At 40.9% G+C, this 23,739-nt stretch overlaps 2 protein-coding genes across 2 annotated transcripts in view; one reads left to right on the top strand and one right to left on the bottom strand.

Annotated features, from left to right (window-relative positions):
• The window catches only part of UGGT2 (UDP-glucose glycoprotein glucosyltransferase 2), a 137,841-nt gene extending 131,477 nt beyond the window's left edge, over window positions 1-6,364 (top strand). Inside the window, exons 37-39 of the mRNA XM_074378431.1 lie at window positions 569-685; window positions 3,716-3,842; window positions 6,197-6,364. Of these exons, the coding sequence (XP_074234532.1) occupies window positions 569-685; window positions 3,716-3,842; window positions 6,197-6,219 (267 nt within the window). The 3' untranslated portion in view covers window positions 6,220-6,364. The remainder of the gene's footprint in view (window positions 1-568; window positions 686-3,715; window positions 3,843-6,196) is intronic.
• Window positions 6,365-8,875: 2,511 nt separating this feature from the next.
• Window positions 8,876-23,739, bottom strand: part of DNAJC3 (DnaJ heat shock protein family (Hsp40) member C3) — a 56,096-nt gene continuing 41,232 nt past the window's right edge. Inside the window, exons 10-12 of the mRNA XM_074378432.1 lie at window positions 15,413-15,545; window positions 14,395-14,543; window positions 8,876-12,683 (exon numbers count right to left, since the gene is read on the bottom strand). Coding sequence (XP_074234533.1) covers window positions 12,526-12,683; window positions 14,395-14,543; window positions 15,413-15,545 — 440 coding nt within the window. The 3' untranslated portion in view covers window positions 8,876-12,525. The remainder of the gene's footprint in view (window positions 12,684-14,394; window positions 14,544-15,412; window positions 15,546-23,739) is intronic.

Raw genomic sequence — 23,739 nt, 5'->3', positions numbered from 1 at the left:
TCTATTGTCATTCTTACTTACATTCAGGGTTTTAATTTCCAGCTGTCTGCCAGTAATTCCCAAATCTTTATCTCTGGCTCTTTCTCCTCTCAATGCCAGTACCTCCATTATAAATAAATAGATAAATAAGCCTAATTACCCCTCCCCCCAAAAAAGAAAGCAAGCCCTGAGTATGCAGAAATAAGGAAGTATTCAGTGAACATAGTTCCCCAATGGGGAAGTGAAAAGTCACCTCAGAATCTGGGGAGTGTGGTGGTGACCGCATGAACAGTAACCGCAGGCGTGATGGGAGTGCCTAGTCCTGGTGTTTCGAGGCAGACAGAGAGGGGATGCGGAGGGGTGGGAGGGGAGGTCCCGGGCAGGTGTGGGCTTAGTTTCAGTGCACGGGTTCATTCATGACACAGAGTGATTGGGTCAAAATAATGATTTAAAGCTTAAAAATATAGGCGTATCTCAGATTTGAATATTTTTTAAGGGTCTGTTTATAATCTAAATGACACCATCACCGCCTTTCACTCTGACTGTAATTTCGGCACCTCTATGTTTAAATCACTTTTTTTTTCTGTAGGATCTTCCCAATTACATGATTTACCAAGTTGCCATAAAGTCTCTTCCTCAAGACTGGCTGTGGTGTGAAACCTGGTGTGACGATGAATCCAAACAGAGAGCCAAAACGATCGATCTGGTGAGTGTTTGCATTTTCACTGGTATAAGCAGACATGAAAATGTTCCAACAGAAATCTTTTCTGCCTTACAGATGGGGTGGCACACGCAGGGCACCCTGCCACCCAGCGTGTTATTTGCTGCCATATTCACATAGGTTGGCAAGTATAGGGCTGTGTCAGGGGCCCCCAGGCCACCCCCAGGTTTGATGACTCACTAAGAGGACTCAGGACTCAGAGTCATGGCTGTGATTTATCACAGCAAGAAAATGCAAAGCAGAATCAGCAAAGGAGAAAGGCACTTGGAGTCAAGTTCAGAGAAAACGATGTTCAAGCTTCCAAAAGCCCTCTCCCTGTGAGCTTACCTTCTTCGGCTGCGAGAAGTACAGCAGCCGTGTGGACTGTGGTCCGTCAGGGACACTGACCAGAGACCCAGTGCCCAGGAGCCTTACTGGGGGCTGGTTGTGTAAGCACCCCTCTACCTGGCACGCACCAAAATTCCCAGCACCCAGCAGGAAAGCCAGCACTCGGCATGAACCATTATTTGTGCTATTTAGGGAAAGTGAGCCATTCTTGTCAGGGAATGGTGGGAACACTCCTGACACCCAGGTTCCCAGATGCCAGCCAAGGGCCAGCCTTGCCAGCAGACCTTTCTAAGAATAGCAGTCTCAGGCCAGCTGTGATCATTCTTTTGGGCACAGGGCCTTTTGAAAGAAAGGCCATGAGCTGGCTGAAACGTTTATGGATTAGCTCTCATCTTAACATATTATCAGTTTTGTTCTCCTGCCAATAATTTTCTCACATAAAGACAACCAAAATAATTCTGTCTACTTAAATTATCCTATACATGTCTCTGTTTCTTCATTATTTTTGAGAAATTTTTTCTTTAGTTTTTCATTTTAAGCAGCATATGCTACAGTTTAAATCTCCTAGACATGAAATATTTCAAACTAATTTATTGTCCAACTGTCTAGAAGCTACATTCCCATACTATGTATTATTTTTAATAGCTACAAGGTATTGTCATTCTTTTTCTGACCATGTTGTTTTTATGTGCAAATTTAAGTCTAATTGTTTACAAGATCATCACTGAAGAACAAATTGTCAAAATATTAGAACTCATGGTTTTGAACAAAATAAGCAGGACAATAAAATATAGAGACCTTTTTCCAGATACGTGTAGAAAGGTACAGGGAAAAAGGAGCATGCCAGAATGGTAGGGTGCAGTCATGGGTGACAGAATTCAGCAGAGACGAGATGGCATTCGTAAGGAAAAGCAAGGGAAATCTCTATAGAGAGGTCAAGAGCATTACTGAGCACAACTCATAGGGTTGTGACTCATACATTAGCGACATGAGTTCCCCTTGGGGTCTTTAGTGCTGAGGTTAACATGAGCTACCCTAACAAGTGCCCAAATCTCAGTGGGCTCACACACACCCAGGCACGGACCTAAGCGAGGGTCCTGCTGGTGCGCGGCTCCCCTGTAGATGGCAGCAGCGCCCCCCACCCCTCGTCGGGACTATCAGAATGCCTCAGACTTTGCTGAAGACCCCCTGGGGGGCATGGTCACCTCGTTTCAGCACCACTGACAGAGACTGCAGGGGAGGAAACTAGCGTAAACTAAGGAAAACATAGTATTTTTGTTTTAATCGTCTCTGAGACAACTAGAAAGTAGTTCCATTATCTTTACTTTATAGAGCACATTACCTGTGAAGTTCATTTCTACAAAGAAGATCCTGTTTCCCACTTCCTCCAGAGATGCATCACTGGAGAAAAAATCCACAGTGGAAGGAACTGAAAATACTTAATGAGGATGAGGAAGGGATTAAGGCAGCAGCCTCAGGGCTCATAACTGAGGGATGAAGGGGAAGGGAAGTTGGGGCAACCATTAGAAAACAGCACGTAGAAGTGGCTTCAAGACACGCTCTCTGTTAACGCCTCGCAGAGGGCAGGTGGGATGCCTGGGTAACTTTGTGAAGTAGCTGCTCCCCCCACAGTCTTTCCTGTCTCAGGGGCATCTCCATTCGTTACATTGCTCAAGCCAAAGACATCAGGGTCATTTTGATGCCTCTCTTTTCTCACAGTTCACATCCAACCCATTAGCAGGTCTTGTCTGCTGTACCTTTAAATACATCCAAAGTCAGATCCTTCTTAAACTCCTCCTATACTTTTTGCCTTTTAACCTTTAATTTCCCAAGAAACACTATAGTAGGACCAATTGCTAATTAAACAGTTGAATCAAATATTAGAGAAACCTTGCAGATGATCTTGTTTTAATTTCCTCTTTTGCAGATAAGAAACTAAGATTCTGCGTGTGGGCATGCACACATACACTCACACAAAGTTGTGGCGTTTATAGGTCTTACTACTAGTAAGTGTGGACTGTCTGAGTCTTACTAAGACTTGGAACCATGAAGACTGAGTTTTTCCACTGTGCCTGTAAAACAGACTGAGTATGTTTAAGGTGTGGAGATTTATGGACTACTCTGAATTTGACAACTATCAGTATTTTGACAAATAAGCTCCAATTAACTGATTTTTAATATCATAGCTGCTAGTTAGAACAGAGGCATATGAAGGAGGATGAGTATTTCTGCCAAAGAAACTCAAGACATTTCTAAAGGATAACAAATAGTTTTTGTCTATGGAAAATATAAAGTATGTAAACGAGGTTTTAGCCCAGAGAAAAGGCAAGAAAATAATTCATTATGTGTTCTTTTACAGGATGGTCAGTAATCTTCCGTGAAAACATTTTACAGAATTGTTTGACAAACTTCTTATGAACCATCAGAATGTCTTTAAATGATTTTTGTTTAAATTTCTGATTGAGGTTGTTTGCATTAAACACCTACTGCTTACATAAACTATGATTTGCCATTTCATTTCACCCTTTCTCTGTTAAACTAATTTTAACATTTCAAGTATTTAGCACTTAGGGCTGTGCTTTTTATAAAATTTTGTTTGCTCTAGTGACATAGAAGTGTCCGCAAGTGTTTCCTTTATGTTTCCTGGAATGTGGTTTTTCATTAACAGAGCTTTACTTAAACTTTCAGTGCAATAACCCCAAAACGAAAGAACCGAAACTAAAAGCTGCTGCCAGGATTGTCCCAGAATGGGTGGAGTATGATGCTGAGATACGGCAACTGCTAGATCACCTTGACAACAAGAAGACAAGTGCGAGTAAGTTATCACTCTGCAGTGGTGTGTGAACCATGTGTTGCATTAAGTGAAATTAGAATAAATTACAAACTCACTTCTTAGTGATCAAATGATTAAGTCAGAATTTCTTTACGAAAGTTTGTGACATGACTACAGATTTCATTTTTTTGTGGACTAAGCTCACAAACTTAAAACATGGATAGAGACTCTGTTCCCCCATGGATATAGCTTCAAGTCCTGTCACCACGTAGAAGGGTGGTAATAGCACTGTCTTTAGAGGTTAAAAAAAAAAAAAAGGAAAACTTATCTTTGAGACACACTGAATTTCCTAAATGTGAAAATCCAAGCCCTAAAGTTTAATAAAAGCCTTACATAGCTAACCAAGTATTACCTTCTGTTTCCTCAATTAATCTCGTACATGATGTAGGTTTCCCCATGGAAAGCTGGTTCCTGCTTCTAAAGCCTTAGTCATAGACTGGAGGGTGATTTGGGTTAATTTGTTTCCATTTCCTAGATTTAAAAAACCGTGGTGACCTTAGCATTTCATCACCCTACATGAACCTTCAACACCAATAAGTATTATGTGTTGGATATTCTTTTAAAGCTGGTATAACTTCCTGATTCCCTCATAATTCCTTTTCCTGGTCAGTGCATGTCCTTCTATTGTCCTTTGCTCTTTCTTAAAAATAGTACTAAGCTTTTTTGTGTTCCAGTCTGCATGTTAGAGACTTTCACAGGTTATATTAGTTAATCCTCACAGTACTTTTTTCCAGTTCAGAATATAATTCTTATTTTCCTCAGTCTTATTTTTTAGGGAGGCTGAAATGATTATATATTAAAACTTTCCCATATAAGCATGAAATTGTGTTTCATCTTGACTCTGTTACAAAACCAATGGGTGTTGTCAGAGAATTTCAATATTTAAAATACACCCATGTATTTTTAATAATCTAGTATAAAGATACCATTTCAATTCAGAAGGATTATTCTGTAAGTGGTATAACTGTTTTCAAAGGGAGAGAAAGATCAGACAGAGGGAAGAGGGAGAGAAGGAAAGAAAGCAAAAAGAAAATTCAGATAATTACCTCAGAAAAAATTTTAAATGCATAAAACATTGAGATGAAACGTTTCTCATCAAATTGGAAAGAGTTAAAGGATTAACAATACGCAGCATTAGCAAGGACGTTGACCAGTAAGCGCTGTCCCATGCACAGACATACAGTAGCAATTAGGGAAATTTTGTAATATGCATAAAAAGTTAAAATACATATGCCCTTTGGCCCAGCAATTCATAAGAAATTTATATTTAAACAATAAAATGACATATGTACACATTGTTTGTTACAGCATTGTTTTTAATAATGAATAGAGTCTATCCATCAATACAGGATTGATTGAATAAACATTGATACATACAATGAAATACAGCATAGCCTCTCAAGAGAATTAAGATAGGTCTGTGCAGACAGCGCATTTTTAAGTTAAAAAATAGGTTACAGAATATTTATGATTGACCCACATCTTAAAGAAAAATGCATATCTGTGTGTATGTGTTTGTGTATGGTTATGTGTATAAATGAGTTTTACAAAAGAGATTTTGGGGTTTTTTAATTTTTAATAACAAATTTAAGACATGTTCACGATAAACATTAAAACAATGTGGAATTATATAGAGTGAAATTGGAAGTCCTCTTTTACTTAAATCCAAAGAGGCAGCTTTTCTCTGTCAAGCAAGTCGACTCATCATCTCCGCTGTGTGTTCTGTTTTCTACTTTCAGAAATGTATTAATGCCTTTCCTCCAGTGTTGTGTCATAACCACTTCCTCCACTGTCATTATGGCTCTCCCTTTTCTGTTTCTTATCTTTCCAGTGGAATTTAGTGAAGACAGAAACATAGTCTGCCATCTTGAATTGTGGAACAGGATCTATTTAAGTTGTATTTTAATTAATTTCTGCCTGAAAATATCATCTCAAATTCTCGGTATTCTTAAATCAGCTAGTATGTGACAGCTCAGTGATGCAGGATAAGAAACTGTTTTGATCTCTAAGATTCTCACATTTGTGTAGCAGTTACGTCTGTGTTTGAATGCTCTGTCCTCCCATCTTAGATGAGGACCATACATTACATTAATGACAGGATGTTTGGCACATGGTGAGTAATCTATTAGTATTTTTCAAGGCCTCCATATAACAGATGCTGTAATGTACAAAGAGCTGTTCTCATGTCACGTAATGAAGCAAGTAGGTATTAACTAACAAGCAAGAGGATCCTCAGCCAGCACCTGTGATTTTTATATTATTTCATAAATCAGTGAGATTTAAACTAATTTGATATTTAATATTTCAAGAGCTAAGTAAAGTTTCCTCCCCTACAGTTTTGACACATGATGAACTCTAGCACTGGCTTCTGTAAGAAGATGACAAGAAATCTGCCACCTGCTGGGGAAGTGTGGAACTACTGCTAAGACTTCTGGAAGTTTCATTAAGGAATATTCTTCAATTTAAAATATATTAATTATTTAAAATACATGTATTTAATGTCTTGACTGAGTTTAAGTTATATAAGCAATAACCATTGAGTACCTAAAACTAGATTGTTCCTCTTTCCTGATTGCTTAAGACACTGGGTTTTCACCAGTTAGTGCTATTTTGCCAGATAACCAAGTAGAAGAACATATCTGACTAGCTGGTCCTCATGGGGATTCATCACACCATCTACGTCTTTGGATATTCCAGCCCTAAGTGCATCTGTATTTCTTTATTCACAAGATGCATTTAAAATTAGAGAAACCTATTTTGTGTTTTCTTCTTCTGAGAAAATAAAAGAACTCATGGTTATCTCTGAATATCAATCTAAAAAATTTAAGCTCATTTATATCCTAACTATTATTTTTAAATGAAGTAGTGTCGCACTGTAATCACTTACTTATCTTAAACTATATGATGTTTTAACCCTATGCTACATTTATATTTTTTAATGTTTCTAATTTTTATTTCATAAAATGATGTTTCCAGGCTTATGAGGTGAACGGCTAGCTTTATAGAAACTAAGTTAAGAATGTAAATAGTTTCTTTTTCCTGCTGTATATTAGATGAGTAGGAAGAGTAAAACTATCCAACTATTCTAGAATCATGGGCTCTTGGGACCGGAGGAGACCTCAATGTCATTTGGACCCCGTCCCCTGAAGAAGCTGACTCGGTAGAGCTGAGGTGAGCGTGGGAATCATAACTTGTTTAAGCAGCTCTCCAGATGACTGTTAATAAGTGAGGCTTGAGGAACATCTAACAGACTTTAGCCTGTGTGCCAGCCCCCCTTACACGGCCCTGCCGGGTAAAGCCTCAGGCCATCTTGGAAACTCCAGACTCATATGGAACTGTCTGCCCCTAGAGACTGGCGAGTCCATCTCTGGACAGCTCCACACCAAGCTCCCAGTGAGCCAGACGTTGTCTACTGGCAGCCTCTACTCTTGCTCCTTCGAGCTCTTCTGAACGTATCTAATCCTTCTCTATTTGACGGCACAGCTCCTTAGCGTATTTGAGAATAACTACTCTGCTCCCAGCAGCGTCATTCATTCCTAATAAGAGATCACAAGGCCACTCGCGCCGTCTCAGGAACCCTCCCTCTGTAACTTGTTAGTGTCTGTCTGTGATGGCACGGAGTGCTCTGGGTGTGGCCTGCCTGATGGAACGCGACTATTCCTGTGGCTTTCCAGGGTCCCAAGGGCTGGAGTGGTAACCTGCCCTGGGCAGCCAGTTCCATGGGGTCTCTGGCTCATTCCTCTTCAGAGTCGGTGTAACGTCAGGCTTGGTGAGAGGTAAGAGACTCTGTAAGTACGCTTCTCGCTGAGGCCAAACGCACCAACCCGGCTGAGCTCTCCTGTGACGTTCTGGGCAGAAGCCCAGCTGACGGTTAGAGGGCACGCGCTGGGCAATGGCACCTGATTGCCACAGTCACTCCTGACTTCCACCTCCACTGTGCATGAGCCTGTTTCACAGACTGTGAGCTCAAACTGCAGAATAATGTAAACAGCCTCAATGGCTCTCCTCCCAGTTTGTATCTTGTCATTTGAATGGTTAACTTTACATGTCTTACTTCCAGATGAATGATACCTTGTATCTGAAAATCCAGCTTTATAAATGTCTTTACAGGCGGCTCTCCTTTAAGGTGGCTCACTTTAACAGTTTTGTGTCAAGTGCATATACCTGCTGTGACACATGGGAATCTCCCGTCCTCGGGGACACTTCAGGGAGCTGAACCGCAGGCCTGTGGCGAGCATGTGGCAGGAGCCCGAGGGCGCCAACAGATGTTCCCCCTCCTGGATTCTGGTTTTCAGACCTTGTATCAAATTTTAACAAAAATCAAATCCTGGGAGAGAGGAAAATTGGTTATTTTCTATCTGTGAGAAGTTACAGTCCACGCCCTCCTCCTCCTCAGAGGAAAGTCGGAACAGAGTTCATCTGAGAGTTAGATTCGGAGCTTTAACCGGGTAAAGACATTTAAGTTTTAGTAGTAAGTTTTAGGTATAAAGTAAACCCAGAATCTGAGACTAAAGACAATCCAAAGTCTTCACGCCTCTCAGATGCTCCAGTACAGGAGGTCAGACTCCAGTGGTCCCTAGGACCTCCCCCCAGAGGGAGAGAGGACTTCCAGGAAGCACAGGCTGTCAGCCTGCAGTTACAGGTAAAATCAGGCTTTTCCTTAATATTAAAAGTGCAGTTCGCCACGAGTGGGAACCTGCCCAGAGAAATGGGTGTTCCTGCGTGCCAGGTCCCAACTCCAGTGCCTGAGATGCTGAACTGTCAGAACTTTCACAAAAATGTGCATGTTATGGTATAAAAGAGAACGTCCTCAAAACCAAATTAAGTATTAGATTTCAATAGTACTGAGAGTGAAGCGCTGGCCTCTCATTAAGGCCACACTGTCCTGGACTGCAGGAGTTAAGAGCTCTTGGGATCAGGGAGAGCCCTTGGCATCTCAGTCGCAGATCACACATAAAGCAGAGGTGGAACATAGACTCCAAAAGACTAAAAAGGAGTTGAAAGCAAGAAAGTACTGATTTGACCATAAATATTTTTATTAAATGTGAAAATACACGGGCATAAAAATAGTACCCATATTTGGTAGACATGTCTGAAACCCACTTCAATTAATTTTCAGTGTCTTTTTTATTAAAACACTAAGTTGAGATGGAGTAAGTTACTTAGTCTTGTTCATTCAAACCAACTACAGCCTTGCAGTAGGAGGAGGATTTTAACTTACCGAACATCTCCAATTTTTACCTGCTCTTCGCTCTGCTCTCCACTACAGGTAAGAGGTTCAACCACAGAGGAGGGAAACAAAACCTGTTTACTATACACAGAGCCACGCAGTGGCTAATTTTACTCTTAAATCATTCAGCAAATGAGATCATCCATTAAACACAACAAATTATCTCCACCTATTAACAGTATGTGCAATTACAGAATAAACTCTGCTACTAACAAACAAAAAAGGAATGATCTGATTTAGAGTAAGGCTGTTGTTGACAAATCAGCACTTGGCTTCCTCCTTCCTTAATAAATGTGGGAAAGTCAACTACATTCAGCAAAGGTGCATGACTTTCTCTAGGTTACCCACTGATATGCAGTCAGTGAAGACTCAGCACAAGGCCTGTCACCAGTGCCCCATCCCTTGAAGGAGGCACAACCCTGGCTGAGGAGCCACCTTTAACTTAGGCATCTTGTGCCCTCTTTTCATGGTAAACGTCACACACAACTTCTGACCAATTTCATGCTTTAAAGGTGAACTCATTCATACTCCACCATGCATAGCAAATCATGCCAATTTCAAAGTGTGATTCTAGTTGCTTTTTTTTCCCCTACTTGGTTATCAGTAGTATTTTTCTCTTAAAAAAACTGGGGGTAGTTTTTACATTCCATTATCAGAGTCCCAGAAGTTCTTTTTTTATACTGATATTTAAAATGAACTTTTAATACTGGCTAAAGAGAAAGAAGTTTTAAAATTAGTACATCCAATTCACATTCGTAAACTATTGAAGTCGTTTTCCAATTTTCATTTATCCATGATGAGAAAGCACAAACTTTCAGAAGGGGGCATTAAATTAACTTATGCTCTCTTTTAGAACTTTTCTTGTTTAGAGGCTGATATGTTTAATACTTGCTGCTGTGGAAAATACGCACAGTGTACGAACCACTCCTGGAGCTCACCGAGGGAGGGAGGGAAGAGTTTGAGACAGGAACGCCATACAACCAAGGCTAGCTGCCTCATTCTCCTCTTCCAGAAAGAGCCAGGTTACCAGGCACCTGCAGTCTAGGGAGCGGTCCTGGGAGTAGACCAGGTCAGGGGCTCTTCCTGCTCCTCTGGTAACGTTTTCCTCCACCAGGCTGCCCGGACCAATGCTCGTGCCTCCACACTCCCAGCACTTCTGTCACTGTGAGGGGGACCATGGGGTGGCCATCTTCCCACGCAGGCAGACACCGGAAGACTGCTGGTGACCCTCCAGGCTGGAACTTAAAGGTCCTTATTTACTTCATCAATCAGCAAAACCAGAGTCCAGAGAGTTTCTCAGTGGCATTGGCACTTGGCACCATAGCTGCTTCTCTCTCATCATGAAAAGTAACCCTGCACGTTTGTTACGGTGACCAAAATAAATCCATGGTGAGACTTTAGGAACGGGACTTACAGTTATTACAGGTGGAGAGAGAAATGAAGCCAGCAACCCTCTAGGCAGCAGGGGGTGGCAGTCAGCAAGATGACAGGTGCTGGGGACACACGGCCCACGTGGCCCAGCCCCCAACCATCTCGGCTCCCTCTAGCTCCTCGTTGGCAACTTTTCACCCTCTCCTCCCAATGGAGGGGCACATGATTTGATACTTCCTTTGTTCTGATTCTGTGTGAAAATTCTTACTTGTCAAAAGTAGGAAGAAGCCATCGCTCAATTTCAAAGAGGTCACAGTGACATCGTATACAAAAGAACCAGATTGAAAAAAACATTGCCGATAATAACCAATGAAGTAATCAGATTGAAGAATAAGCAAATGTGAATTTCCCTTAGAAATTATTTTCACACGGGTTTGAATTTTAAGACAATAAAACAAAATGAAAGCTGCAAAGCTGTTCACTACTTTTCAAAATGCAACGTTGTTTATTGGTAAGAAAGAAACTAAATAGATGCGAAAAGCACTTACGTATTTTGCTCAACTATGTGATTTTGTCTCAGTTTTTAAAAAATTTTTTGCCACATATGTTTCAGGATGACTGCAGAAGAAAACGATTTGTGCTTGGCTGGCTGTTGTGGCTATCAGCGGTCAGGATGGCCCCCACAACTCAAAGAAAATGCTTGATTTCCTACAAACAATATATTAGGCTCATAGTGCTTAAAATGCTTCAAAATGCTCTGAGGCAAAAATAAAAACCTTTCCAGAATAAAGGTAATAATTCTTATCTAAAGTAACTCTTAAATTTTAAATGCAGCATCAATAGTTCCATAAATATTTAATGCTCTTCATTAAAATAACTCATTTTTTAGGGAAAAAATTACCCAATATATAAAGACTGAATAATTCATTTCTTAAAAGGTAAGAAGGAGGTATCCCAAGAAGAGATGCCATCTTGATGGTGGGAACCCGCCAGAGCTGATGAGATCTGCACACCTGTGGGTTCTTCTAGGCAGGAGGACACCGAGAGGCATCAACGTCTGGCAGGGGGCGGCCTGCCAGCTGACGCCCACCTCAGACAGTCCCGTGTGGCTCCCCACACACAGTCCACGGTTGGTCGGCCGGGGGCCAGGACGTGAGAGAAGCTGCCGGCTGAGTTTTTTAAAGTGGGAAAGGGCGTTCTTTTTGTTTATGTTGAGCGAGCAACTTTACGTTTCTAAGTCAATCCTGTTACAGGAAATGCTGTTTAACTCACAACTTCAGTTGTTAAAGTATTTCATTCTACACTTTAGCAATATTATTTTAAATACCACTGTTTTATTATCTGAACCTATTTTGCATATTACCTTTTAGTTTGTTGTGTTTCATATTAAACAAAAGGGCCTGTAGGTTTTTACAATTAATTCTGTTTCAGTGGTTTTCAGTATTCTGCAAGTACTGAAACAACAAAAATACATGCTTAACATCAGCCCAGCTCTAACCCTGGCTCCAGTGACTATCATTCGGTAGGAGGTTTTCTAAGAGAGGGCTCAGCCTACCTTCAGTGACAGCCACACTCATGCTCGTAGAGATGGAAACACACACGGATTAAGGAGGCCCTGTAATTTAACATATTTACAAGTGACTGGACTGACCAAAATCTAAGCAAAGTTGTCCCTAAGAACATACAGCTCAGAATTTCATATTCTGAGAATCCTCCTTACACACGCAGGCACTGACACACTACGCAAGGATATGGAGAGAAGAATTTCCACGCGCTCCAGTGTAGAAAAATAACAAAATCTGCGAGCCTGCCTCAGACCGTTTCTTCCAGACATTCACCACAGGGTCAGGCTGCTCTGCCAGAACCAGAACCAGTCCCGCCTCCCTGCCTCACAAACCCATCAAGTCTAAAATGGGTAAGAACGGCTATTTCCTGTTAAAACAATTCTTTGGTCATGGACAGACTGAAAGGTTGGAAGATTTTTTTTCATTAGGATCCCGAACAAGGCTTTTTTGTTTTTAATCTTTAAAAAAATTAAGGAGGAAGAGCAGAAAAACAGCGGCTTTAATTGAAGTGGAATTTAAATCTAAAAGGTCCGCCTGAGCTGAAGGGATTGAACCCTTGCCATGAGTTCCAGCTTCTGTGGAAGGGGCTGCCGCCACCTCCTTGTTGGCTCTCTGCATCCAGGGGGTCTTCTCCGTCGTCAAACTTCTTCCTCATTTCTACAACAGAGACCAGCACATTCAGACCCAGGCGCTGACTGAGGTCAGGAAAGGGCGGGTTCTGGGGACTACACCTCCCAGTTGTCAGAACAGTTGGTGCCTCATGCTCAGATCCTGGCTCTCCCTGCCCCACCCAGCTCAGAGGTTTCGTCTCAGGAGAAACAGACTAGAGAAACCAGCCACAGAGAAGGGGGTGAGGATCAGGGTTGAAAATGGGCACTGATTAAAATTCTGACCCCCTAAATCTCCCCTCACAAGAAGCTACCCAAGGAAACTCTTATCTGAGAAACATGAGTAACCGCAGAGAAAGACCTGCCAAAGTTACACGGGCGCTTCTGAGCCAACAGCCACGACACCATCCTAACCCCAGACGTTGAAGGCGGCCAGGCGCAACCTCATCAACCTGTGAGGTGTCTGATCAGCTTCCTGGTGCCTCACCATCAAGTCTGAAGAGGATGAAGGTTCCCTATTGTACGAACCAAGAGGCCACTCCTGTGCCTGTCAGTCCCAAGGTAAGTCCCTGATGAGACAGGCCAATGCAGGCAAGTCGGGGAGAGGCATCAGACGAGCAAGCTCATATCGTCAGAGATTAGAAAAAGCTATTTCATCTTTAAAACAAGGACAGGGGCCAATAAAGAGGAACGGAGCACAGAAAAGAACCCTTAGGAGCTAAGAGTGTGGCTCTTTTCTCGATGCGTGCTGCCCTGCTCCTCAGCCCTGCTCGCCGCAGCTCAGCTCCAGAGCCCCCTCCTGTCCGATGCAGCCGCCCCCGTGCCACACAAGCTGAGAGGACAGAGCCCATCAGAGGCGCTGCTGACTGAAGGAACCACCAGCATGCACCCTCCTGTGCTTCAGTAATCCCAGCCTCCCTCCCTGGATTATAAAGTACTTGAGAACAAACATCATTTAATTAGTTTCATAGCATAAGTGATACGTTGTTCAAAAAGTTGTCAAATGGGCATAAAATTTAATTTCCTTCTATTTTGTTGAACTTGTCTAGCTCAAGTCATAGTTTGTCCTACTGACATGGACAGCCACAGAAAAGCAGGAGATACTAGCTTACCATGAAGTTCCTTCTGGAAATGTCAAAGCATTGTTCAACAGTACCTAAATTCTTAGCTGTCTCCCTCTTATTTGCCAGGTCATTTTAGCTTATGATGAAATAACATTTATAGCAACCAGTAAATCTAATGATGGCTTGATTTCAGGCAAGATTCCCGGGAGCCACTCTCAGAAGGCGGGGCAGCCCCTCGCCCACCACAGTGCGCCCCGGCTGGGCAGCAGCGGCCAGCTTCCTAACCTGTAAGCTGGTATGAGGATTCACGCTGCAAAGCTGGAAGGAACCCAAGAGGAGCCCTCTGATTCTTGCACTTTCACACCACAGGTGAAAACCACTGAGGCCCAAAGAAGTCCTAGGAATTTGTTCAAGAAGAGGTAAGAGTCGCCCTTAGGTCTTCTGAGTCCACACCTGGCGGTCTTTCCCCTGCACCGAGCATGGGAGGGGCCCCAGAGTCGGACGGGGACAGCCACAAGGACGGACTTATGAAAATGCAAGGCCGGGGACAGTCACCGTCTCCGGGGGGTCAGCCCCCCAGGCCCACTGACCACGCTCTCCACCATCCACTTCCAACACGGCCTCTAAGACAGGTGAAGGCACCAGTCTCCGATTCAGCCATTTCAAGAGAACAGAAACATTAAAGGTAGACAGTACCTGGATCAGAAAGGACTTCTTTAGCAGCTGCTATGTCAATGAACTTTTTCTCAGCTTTTTTCTTTTCTTCTTCATTCTGAAAGTTATCCGGGTGCCACTGCAGTGCTAATTTTCTGTATGCTTTAATGATTTCTTGCTTTTTGGCATTTCTGAAGGGAGGTAAAATTAATTAACAATCAGTAGTTAAGAAATGTCCAACACGCTACCACAGAAAGCTAAAAGAGACAGATAAGATCCCACTGGCAAACGAGCAACCTGGTTTTCTGAACGGAGCCAGCAGTATCAGGCTGAACGTCGGACACAGAGAGCTCTGGACGATCGTTAAACTGGCTGGGCTTCCTGGAATACTGGCTCACATTAGAATTTCACCGGGAATAAATTAAAGTACTCCTGCTCTTTATAATGTTCCTATAAAAAATTGCATTGATGCATTTTTAAACTTTACAAATTTCCAAACTAGCATGATTCAGTTCTTGACATTAAAAGACACCTGACTCTTTGAAGCCTAGTTTCCATTTTGCTTCCAGATTAGCTTAATTAGAAAGAATAAAGTTTTGGACTTCTGACTGAAAGACTGATGCTTCCCTTCTTCAGGGAAGATGGGTCATATAAAATCACATTTTGAGTAAGTTACCTTTTCCCTGTGCCTGCAAGTTCATTCTAAAAGTGCCACGTTATTTTTAGGCCTAGAGAAGTTTTCTTTTCCCCAAACGCTCTCTCCCTCCTGTCCCCACCAAAAGAAAGTTCACTCCTACCTTCTTAAAAAAATCTAGGCCTAGGACCTATTCATGCTACAGTGTCCTGTCTTTGTTACCAACTACTAATTCTCCATCATTGCATGACTAGTCTCTATCAAAGAAACATATCTGTGATATAGTCAAAATAACTTTATGATGTTACAGATTGTTAGGGTTTAATCTATGATGGAAATCACATAAGGAAATGAATCAGAGAGGGGAAAAAAGCAACAATTAGTTTAGTTAAAAGTACCAATGCAAATTTTATATTAATAATTCACCTTTTTACTCCCAAGATTTTATAATAATCTCGTTTCTGCGACTGTTTCAATAGCCTCTGTGCTTTCTCTAGACCTTCTCGAATCTGCTGATCATTCTCATTGTGTTCCTGAGCAGTTTCATAATCCTGAATAGCTGTCAAAATATATTTAAGATAATGCTGTTAAGAGGAAGTACAATTTGTGACCTTTACGTACCCTGCAAATACCATAAAGTCACCATCCCCAGCACCTTCTTTGGCCTTTACTATGAGCCTAAGAAGTGATACCACCTTAATTTTGTTCAAAACTACAAAAGGCATAATTAAGGCTGAGGTTAGGTAGCATATTGCTCCCACTCAGTAAAACCCACTGCTGCCTGCTTCCCTGCCACCCTCCCAACATGATCTCCCCTCAACCAGGAGGTGTTTTAATATCAGCCCTATACACAAAGCATCTTACCATCACTAAGACTGAGGTGACTGTTACACAGGAAAATAAGACAGCAAAGAAAATCGCAGTTAGCTCTGGGGCCACAGGCCAGAAGAACCAGAGGCTTAGGAAGGGAGCGGGAGGAACCGTCGGCAATCCGAATGACTCTTCACCCACCAGTGTCAACACAAACTAGCACAAACCTCATTTTTTTTTTAAAGTGTCAATCAAAACAGAAAACCACAGAAGTCCTGGTATGGGAAGTCTGATGACAATCCACACCTTTTATTTCAGATTAAACATTTACAAAATAGAAGGCATCTGGATATCTAACGTCAGCAGGAAGTCTACACAGCAGGCCTGAGACTTACCCTGCGGAGGGGCTGCTGGCAAGGCCGGCCCTTGCCCGATGACTGGGAAGTTGGATTTCAGCAGCATTCTCACCATCCCCTGATAAGAATGGCTCGCTGTACATAAACCATTTGTACAAACAACGTGGTCTCTGCCACACATCTCGCCTCCTGGGAACCTGGAATTTTCGCATGGGCTAGGCAGAAGGTGTCTATCCGGCCAGCCCTACTAAAAGCCCTGGTACCGGGTCTCTGCCGACTTCCCTGGCAGATAACACTTCACCCGTGCTGAGGAATTACGCTGGTCCTGCATGATTTCACAGAGACACCTGGAGCCTTGCACCCGGTTTCCTCTGAATTTCACCCCAGGCACCTTCCCCCTTTGCTCATCTTGTTTTGTATCCTTTCACGAGAACAAACTGAGCCCTAAGTACAACTACATGCTGAGGCCAATGTGTCCTCCCTTCAAATCACCAAATCTCAGGGCGGGTTTGGGAAGCACCAACACAAATTTTTCTCAATGTTCTCCCTGGACAGATGACTCAAATAATGAATTGTTGGCTTCAAATTCTAGTTTTTTATGGAAATGGATTTCACTATGGAAAAGACATCTCTCTGGATAATGTCTAAGCATTTGCCTTGGCAACAGCTAATCCTGGAAAGGGTTTAGGAAGGCACCTTGGGCAGATTAAAATGAGAAATACTAGAATAAGATGGACAAATTTAGTTATCCTGCACTGCCTAGAAAAATGAACCAACACTACCCTTGGTTCATGAGGGAAAGGGGGGGCACTTCAAGCTTTTATCACAATTTCTGCCTCAATGCATTAATATTAAATATTAATATGAAACATTAAAAATTACTGTCACCCAAGTGACATAAAATACCTTTCCAATTTAGTACACAAACACAAAGCCATTATAAATAGTAGTGAGGTTTGACTTGCAATACTCATAGCACTTGATATCACAACCTAGTAAGGCAATGTACTTTGAAGGAGTTTAATACAAGGGGAAAATGCTTCAATATACTCAATTTTACTACTTATGCAAACTCTACATTTAAAATATGTTTTCAGTCTTAATTGTTCAGAATATCTCCCCCAAAGTAGTCTTCCGTCTCTTATCTTTTAACACTTAAGAATGGAGGGTATAGCTCGGTGGTGGAGTGCGCGCCTAGGATGCACGAGGTCCAGGGTTCAATCCCCAGTATTGCCATTAAAAAATCAATCAGGGGGAGGGTATAGTTCAAGCAGTAGGGCACATGCTTAGCATACACAAGGTCCTGGATTCATCTGCAGTACCTCCTGCAAAAATAAGTCAGTAAACTTAACTACCTCTGCCCCCCCAAAAAATTTTTTTAATCAATTAAATAAACCAGATTACCTCCCTCCACCAAAAAATTAAATAAATAAAAATTTAAAATTAAAAATTTTTAATTGAGGTACAGTCAATTTACAATGTGCCAATTTCTGGTGTACAGCACAATGCTTTGGTCATACATGAATATACATATTTTCATATTCTTTTCACCATAAGCTACTACAAGATATTGAATATAGTTCCCTGTGCTATACAGTATAAACCTGTTTCTCTATTTTATATATATTAGTATCTACAAGTCTCAAACTCCTAATTTATCCCTTCTCACCCACTTCCCCTCTGGTAACCATAAGTTTGTTTTCTATGTCTGTGAGTCTGTTTCTGGTTTGTAAATATGTTCATTTGTCTTTTTTTTTTTTTTTTAAGATTCCACATATAAGTGATACTTGTCTTTCTCTTTCTGGCTTACTTCACTTAGAATGACATTCTCCAGGGCCATCCATGTTGCTGCAAATGGCATTATTTTATCATTTTTGTGGCTGAGTAGTATTCCATTGTATAAATATACCACAGCTTCTTTATCCAGTCACCTGTTAATGGACATTTAGGTTGTTTCCATGTCTTGGCTATTGTAAATAGTGCTCTTTGAACATGGGTGCAGGCGTCTTTCTGAATTAAGATTCTCTCTGGATATATGCCCAGGAGGAGGATTAAATGTCCATCAACAGGTAACTGGATAAAGAAGCTGTAGTTTATTTATACAATGGAGTACTACTCAGCCATAAAAAAAAATGCCATTCACAGTAACATGGATGGACCTGGAAAATGTCATTCTAAGTGAAATAAGCCAGAAAGAGAAAGAAAAATACCATATGATATCACTTTTATGTGGAATCTTAAAAAAAAAAAAAAGACAAACGAACTTATTTACAAAACAGAAACAGACTCACAGACCTAGAGAACAAATTTATGGTTACTAGTGGGGGAGAGGGTGGGAAGGAATAAATTGGGAGTTCGAGATTTGCAGTATCTAACTTACATATATAAAATAGTTAAACAACAAGTTCATACTGTATCACACAGGGAACTATATTCAATATCTTGCAGTAACTTATGGTGAAAAAGAATATGAAAACGAATATATGTATATTCATGTATAACTGAAGCATTATGCTGTACATCAGAAATTGACACAACATTGTAAACTATACTTCAATAAAAATATATTTTAAAAAGCTTAAGAAAGAAATTTTTCACATTATAGGAAAAATATAAAATTACTGACTTTGAAAATTCACATGATTACGGATAGGTAACTAATTAGGAATTCAATGTGGATGACGTAAGATTTCTCACTGACATAAATTAGATAGTTCATTTTTAATGATGTTTTCTCAGATTCCACTTTCTAAGGGGGAATCTTCAAAAAAAGTAGATGACATTCAATTATGTTTATCCCATATAACTGAGCAGCTGTAAACATATAAGCCAGAAATATTAAGGCCCTGAATATATAGTATATAACATACTAGCCAATTCATTTTCTAACCTCTGAACCTAAAAACATTTCACCTTGCCCAAATTATTATTCTTTCATATTCCCCTCACCCAGGTCTTAAGGAGCAATACACACAACCAGATCAAGATGGCAGACAGCACAGGACTGTGCTTGCCCTCCATCCGACTAAAGTGACAAAAATAAAAAAAAAGACATAACCATGGCAGCCCTGAAAACTACCCTGAAAATTTCTGGAAGAGAAAAGGCAAATGAGCTCATACTAATAATGAATAAACCTAAGTAGAGAGAACCACAATCCAAATACACACTGAAAGAGGCCCTAGCAGATTTGGAAGCTGTTCTTTTTGGCCACGGATTCTTAGTTTAGCAAGCAGGAGGAGCTTTAAGGCAAACATCAGGTTACTTCCTGAGGTGACCAAGGAATAGCTGGGCAGACTCCCCCCTGCCACGTGGAGCAGATGGCTGCAGCACTAACCCCAAGCAGCGCCCAAGAACCAGTCTCTAAGCAGAACAGAAGATGTGCCTGTGGAAGGCCCTGATGTGTTGCTGGGACCATGAAGAGAAGTAGAACCAAATCCATGGATACTCAAAACCTCTACAACAGACCTGAAACAGACACAGGAAAGGCAGTTCCACCCAGAATTTAAATATACCAAAGGACTCCACCTGAAAAGTTAATATGTAACTTATGTGTAAACTCCTGCTCATTCTGGCAACTGGACAAGCACCATAAGGAAAGTCTCCCTGTGAGCAGGCCCTACCCTCTGAAAGCCAGCATGAGCTCCCCAACGCAGGAAAATACCTGAAAGACAGATAGGCACTTGCTGCAAATGGCTCCCCTTTCCCTCCCACCCCACCAATCCATTAGCAAACCCCCAGTCAGCTTCCCTTCAAAATATATCCAGAATTTAACCACTCCTCATCATTTCCACACTCACACCGTGATGCAGGCCATCCTGAGTACACCTGAATAGCTATAACAGCTTCATAACAGATGATCCCAGCTTCCACCATATTTCCCTAAAAGTCTATTCTCAAAACAAGGACCTTAGAGGCTCTTTTTTTAAGAGTTCATCAGATCACCAGTATAATATGCCCCATGGAGCACCAACTGTCTCCCCCTGGATATCATACAAACAAGGTAAATGGCGGGGGGTGGGGGGCACACTTCCTTTCCAGCACAACAATTCAAGGAAATTGTACAAGGACTGCTAAAATTAGCGAGTATCAGCCATGAATCCAAGATGAGAGGAGGAAGCAAATACTGAGAAAGCTCAAAGGGGAAAGATCACAGAAAATGCCAGCAAAATATACTTTCTCTGAGTATGGGCTCACCCTGCAGCGAGGGACAGCCTGCATCCTTTACCTAGTACAAGCAGCATGAAATCTGGAGCAGACACAGTGGAGATAACGCAGAGGCCCTGCTGGGAAGGAGACAAGGAAAACACAAGCGCGAGAAGAGCAAAGAGCCTGGGCAGCAGCTCCCAGGCAACGCAGTGACTGTGTGCTCTCTGCAGGTGTCGGGCTCACCCCAAAGTGCAAAAGATACACCCCTTTGGTGTAGCAATGGAAGCGGGCAGAGGGGCAGCAGGGGTGGCAGCAGAAGGCCTCCTGGACACGGTTTGGTTCAGAGAAGCAGAGAGGGCAGGGCTATACAGAAAGGCCATTTTAGCAGGAAGCAGAATGTCTGTGGAAACAGTGAAGCAGATAGTATTGCAACTGCTAAGCACAGAAACTGCCTGTCCCTGGCCCCGCTTTACACACACATGCCCCAAAGGAGTGTCACACATATAGCCAGGGTAAGGTAATTCAAGTCATTTTAGGATGAGCAATAGCTCTTTTTATGACATAGCCTCAGTTCAAAGATATTTAAATTTTAAATTAAAAACAGGAAAAAAACACCAAAACTTACCTGAGGAACATGCATCAAAACAACATAGTCAAAGAATATATGAAAATTATGAGCAAACATTATGGCATAAACTTTTAAAACCTAATCCAATCACCTCTATTAAAGGTAATCACAAAGCAGAGTAAGAACTCAGCAAAGAGATAATGAGACAAGGAGGAGATAAAAATATTTTTCTTGAGTTCTGACTACTCATAAGAACAAATTAAAACTACCATGGAAGTGAAGATGAAATGAGAAGGAGCAGAAGGGAGAAGAAGCATATAGAGAAAAAATAAGGACTTAACAAAATGAAATGAAAATAGAGTTTAAAAAACTAGAGGAAAAAAAAATTACAGCTATAGATGATGAGCAAAGAGAATACAACTAATACATCACTGAACCTTTGGAGCAGAAAACCAAACCCACAGAACAGAACAATTCAGATCAAATTTGAGAAAACTTTCCTAAAATGAAAGGTGAATCCATGTATTGAAAATAGGCCAGGGCAAAACAGCTGAGAATGGCCAACACTCAGACACATCCCAGTGTAATTAACACCCCTGACAGACAAGGGCTCCTTGGATGGCCAGACCAAAAACACAACACACAGCACCAGATTCCCTATAGCAATATTCAGTGCAGAAGAGAATGGGAAAATAACTACAAGGTATTCAGAAAAAGTATGAACAAAGGACTTTTTCATAAGCAAGCCATCTTTCAAGTATGAAAGGTACAAACAGCTTTGAAAACAGAAGAAACCAGAAAATAATTTTCCCAGGAGTTCCTCAAGGAAACTGCTGTAGGATGAATTCACCAAGAGAAGGCTAGAGAAACCACGGTCAAAGAAGGGATGGTATACATTGAATATTTTAATGTAGAACTGAGACTAAAACAAATCAGGGGAATTACAGTGACAGAGTAGAGTGTATGCCCTGGCAATGCAGAAGGGATAGAGCTCACAAAAAATGGAAGAAAGCAGAGAAAAGATGAGAAAGTAAGTTCATTAATTCCCACCAATTACAACTGAAGCAATCAGAAAACATCACCCACTGATGCGTCACAGGCAAACATTAGAGAGAACTTCGCTGACAAATATTAAATGGAAGGGGAATGTGGAAGAGGAGGAAGAAACATGCAACTACTGTTCCTCGCTGTAGGAAACTCAGAGATATTGCCCAAAGAGAGAGGGCTAAGTTAATAAATCTATAAAACAACCAAGAAGAAAAATACAAACCTTCCTAAATCTCAAAATAGTACACAAAATAATAAAGGCTAAATAACAAAGATTTTTGGCAAAATAGAATGACAGTACTCAGACCAAATATATTTGTCATCTCAACAAAGATGAATGTGCTTTAACTCACCTACTTAAAAGAACTTCACACTAGATCATAAAGCAAAATGCAACTCTGTGCAACAGACACACCTAAAACAAGATGATTCCAAAATGTTTAAACTAAAAGTATGGTCGAAGATTCGCCCAGCAAGTGTAAATAAAGGTTCTTGGTTCATTATCTTAACATCAGATAATGAGAATTTAGGCTTAAAACATTAAACAGAGCAAAAAAAAAAAAAAAGGTAGAAATCATAATGAAGACACATAATGAATATCTGTGCATTAAATGAAACAACAGCACCATTTACAAAGAGAAATTAAAAGAGATACGAGGAGAGACGTAAAGGTGCTGGTGAAGGAAGAAGACTTTCACCTCTCTGTTCACATCAGATCACATGGACCCAAAACAAAGGAAGAAAAGGAGACCACAGTAAGGTTGATCTGACTGATATGCCGAACTCTATTCCAGAAACAAGAGAGTACATCCTCTTTCAAGTTCCTGTGACTCAAGAAAAGTCAGCCATTTGAGGTCAAAAAGAAAACAGTAATAAATTTCAAAAAATGGAATTAGTAAAAACATACTTTGATCACAAATGTTTTAACACTAGAAATTAATAATGAATCAGAAAATAAAAGGATTTTCCCACCTACACTCTGTGCATCATTTTTAAACTCTCCAACAACTCTTAAGATAAAGAATATGAAAACCAAAATTGCTAATAAAAACACTACCTTTCAGAATCTACGGACCTTAGCTCAAGTGGTGCTAAGAGGGCAATTCATAGCTTTAGTGGTTCAATAAAAGTTACAGAAGAAAATAAACTAATCATGAGATTCAAAGCTAGGGAAAAAACTGAAGGTGAATTGTAGGACAAAAACAGAAACTAACGAAACCGAAAAAGAGCAGAACTTGTTAAGTCAAGCTTATCTCTTGACAAAAATCAATACACATCTCTAACCAAGTCAAGAAAAGGAAGCTAGCTCAAATACAAAAAATAAGAAATAAGTGAGAAAAATCATAAAGACAGAAGAAATTAAAATAACAAGACCACTTTGCTAAATTCTGTACAAATAAATTTGACGACTCAAGAGAGTAACTCAAACCAAGTCCAAAAGAGACAGAAAATCCAAGCAGAACAATTTTCAGAAAGTTGTCAAAAATCCACATCCCAATAAAAAGCAGCACACTTTCCATGGAGACTCTATAACACTAAAAAAGGAAAACCTCCAAGCAAAAAACAACCCTAACAGTTTGTTATAAATAAAAGTTCGGGTTAAAAATCATTTTTCCTCATAATTTTTTGAGAATATTTCAATGCTCCCTTCTGGAACTGAGGGAAAGACGGGGAGAGGAAGTCATCAGGAGAATTTACTGTCATAAATGTGTAGGCTGCTAAAAGCAGAGCTTCAGAATGTACACAGGAAAAAAAAATGGGCAGTATTAAAGGGAAAGGTAGGAAAGTCTGCAATTTCCACAACAAGTAATTAAAGTTCTTAACA

The sequence above is a fragment of the Camelus bactrianus genome, chromosome 14 (assembly GCF_048773025.1).
Source record: "Camelus bactrianus isolate YW-2024 breed Bactrian camel chromosome 14, ASM4877302v1, whole genome shotgun sequence".
NCBI lineage: Eukaryota > Metazoa > Chordata > Mammalia > Artiodactyla > Camelidae > Camelus > Camelus bactrianus.
The sequence above is the reverse complement of the archived record's forward strand: the minus strand, read 5'-3'. Positions and strand labels throughout refer to the sequence as shown.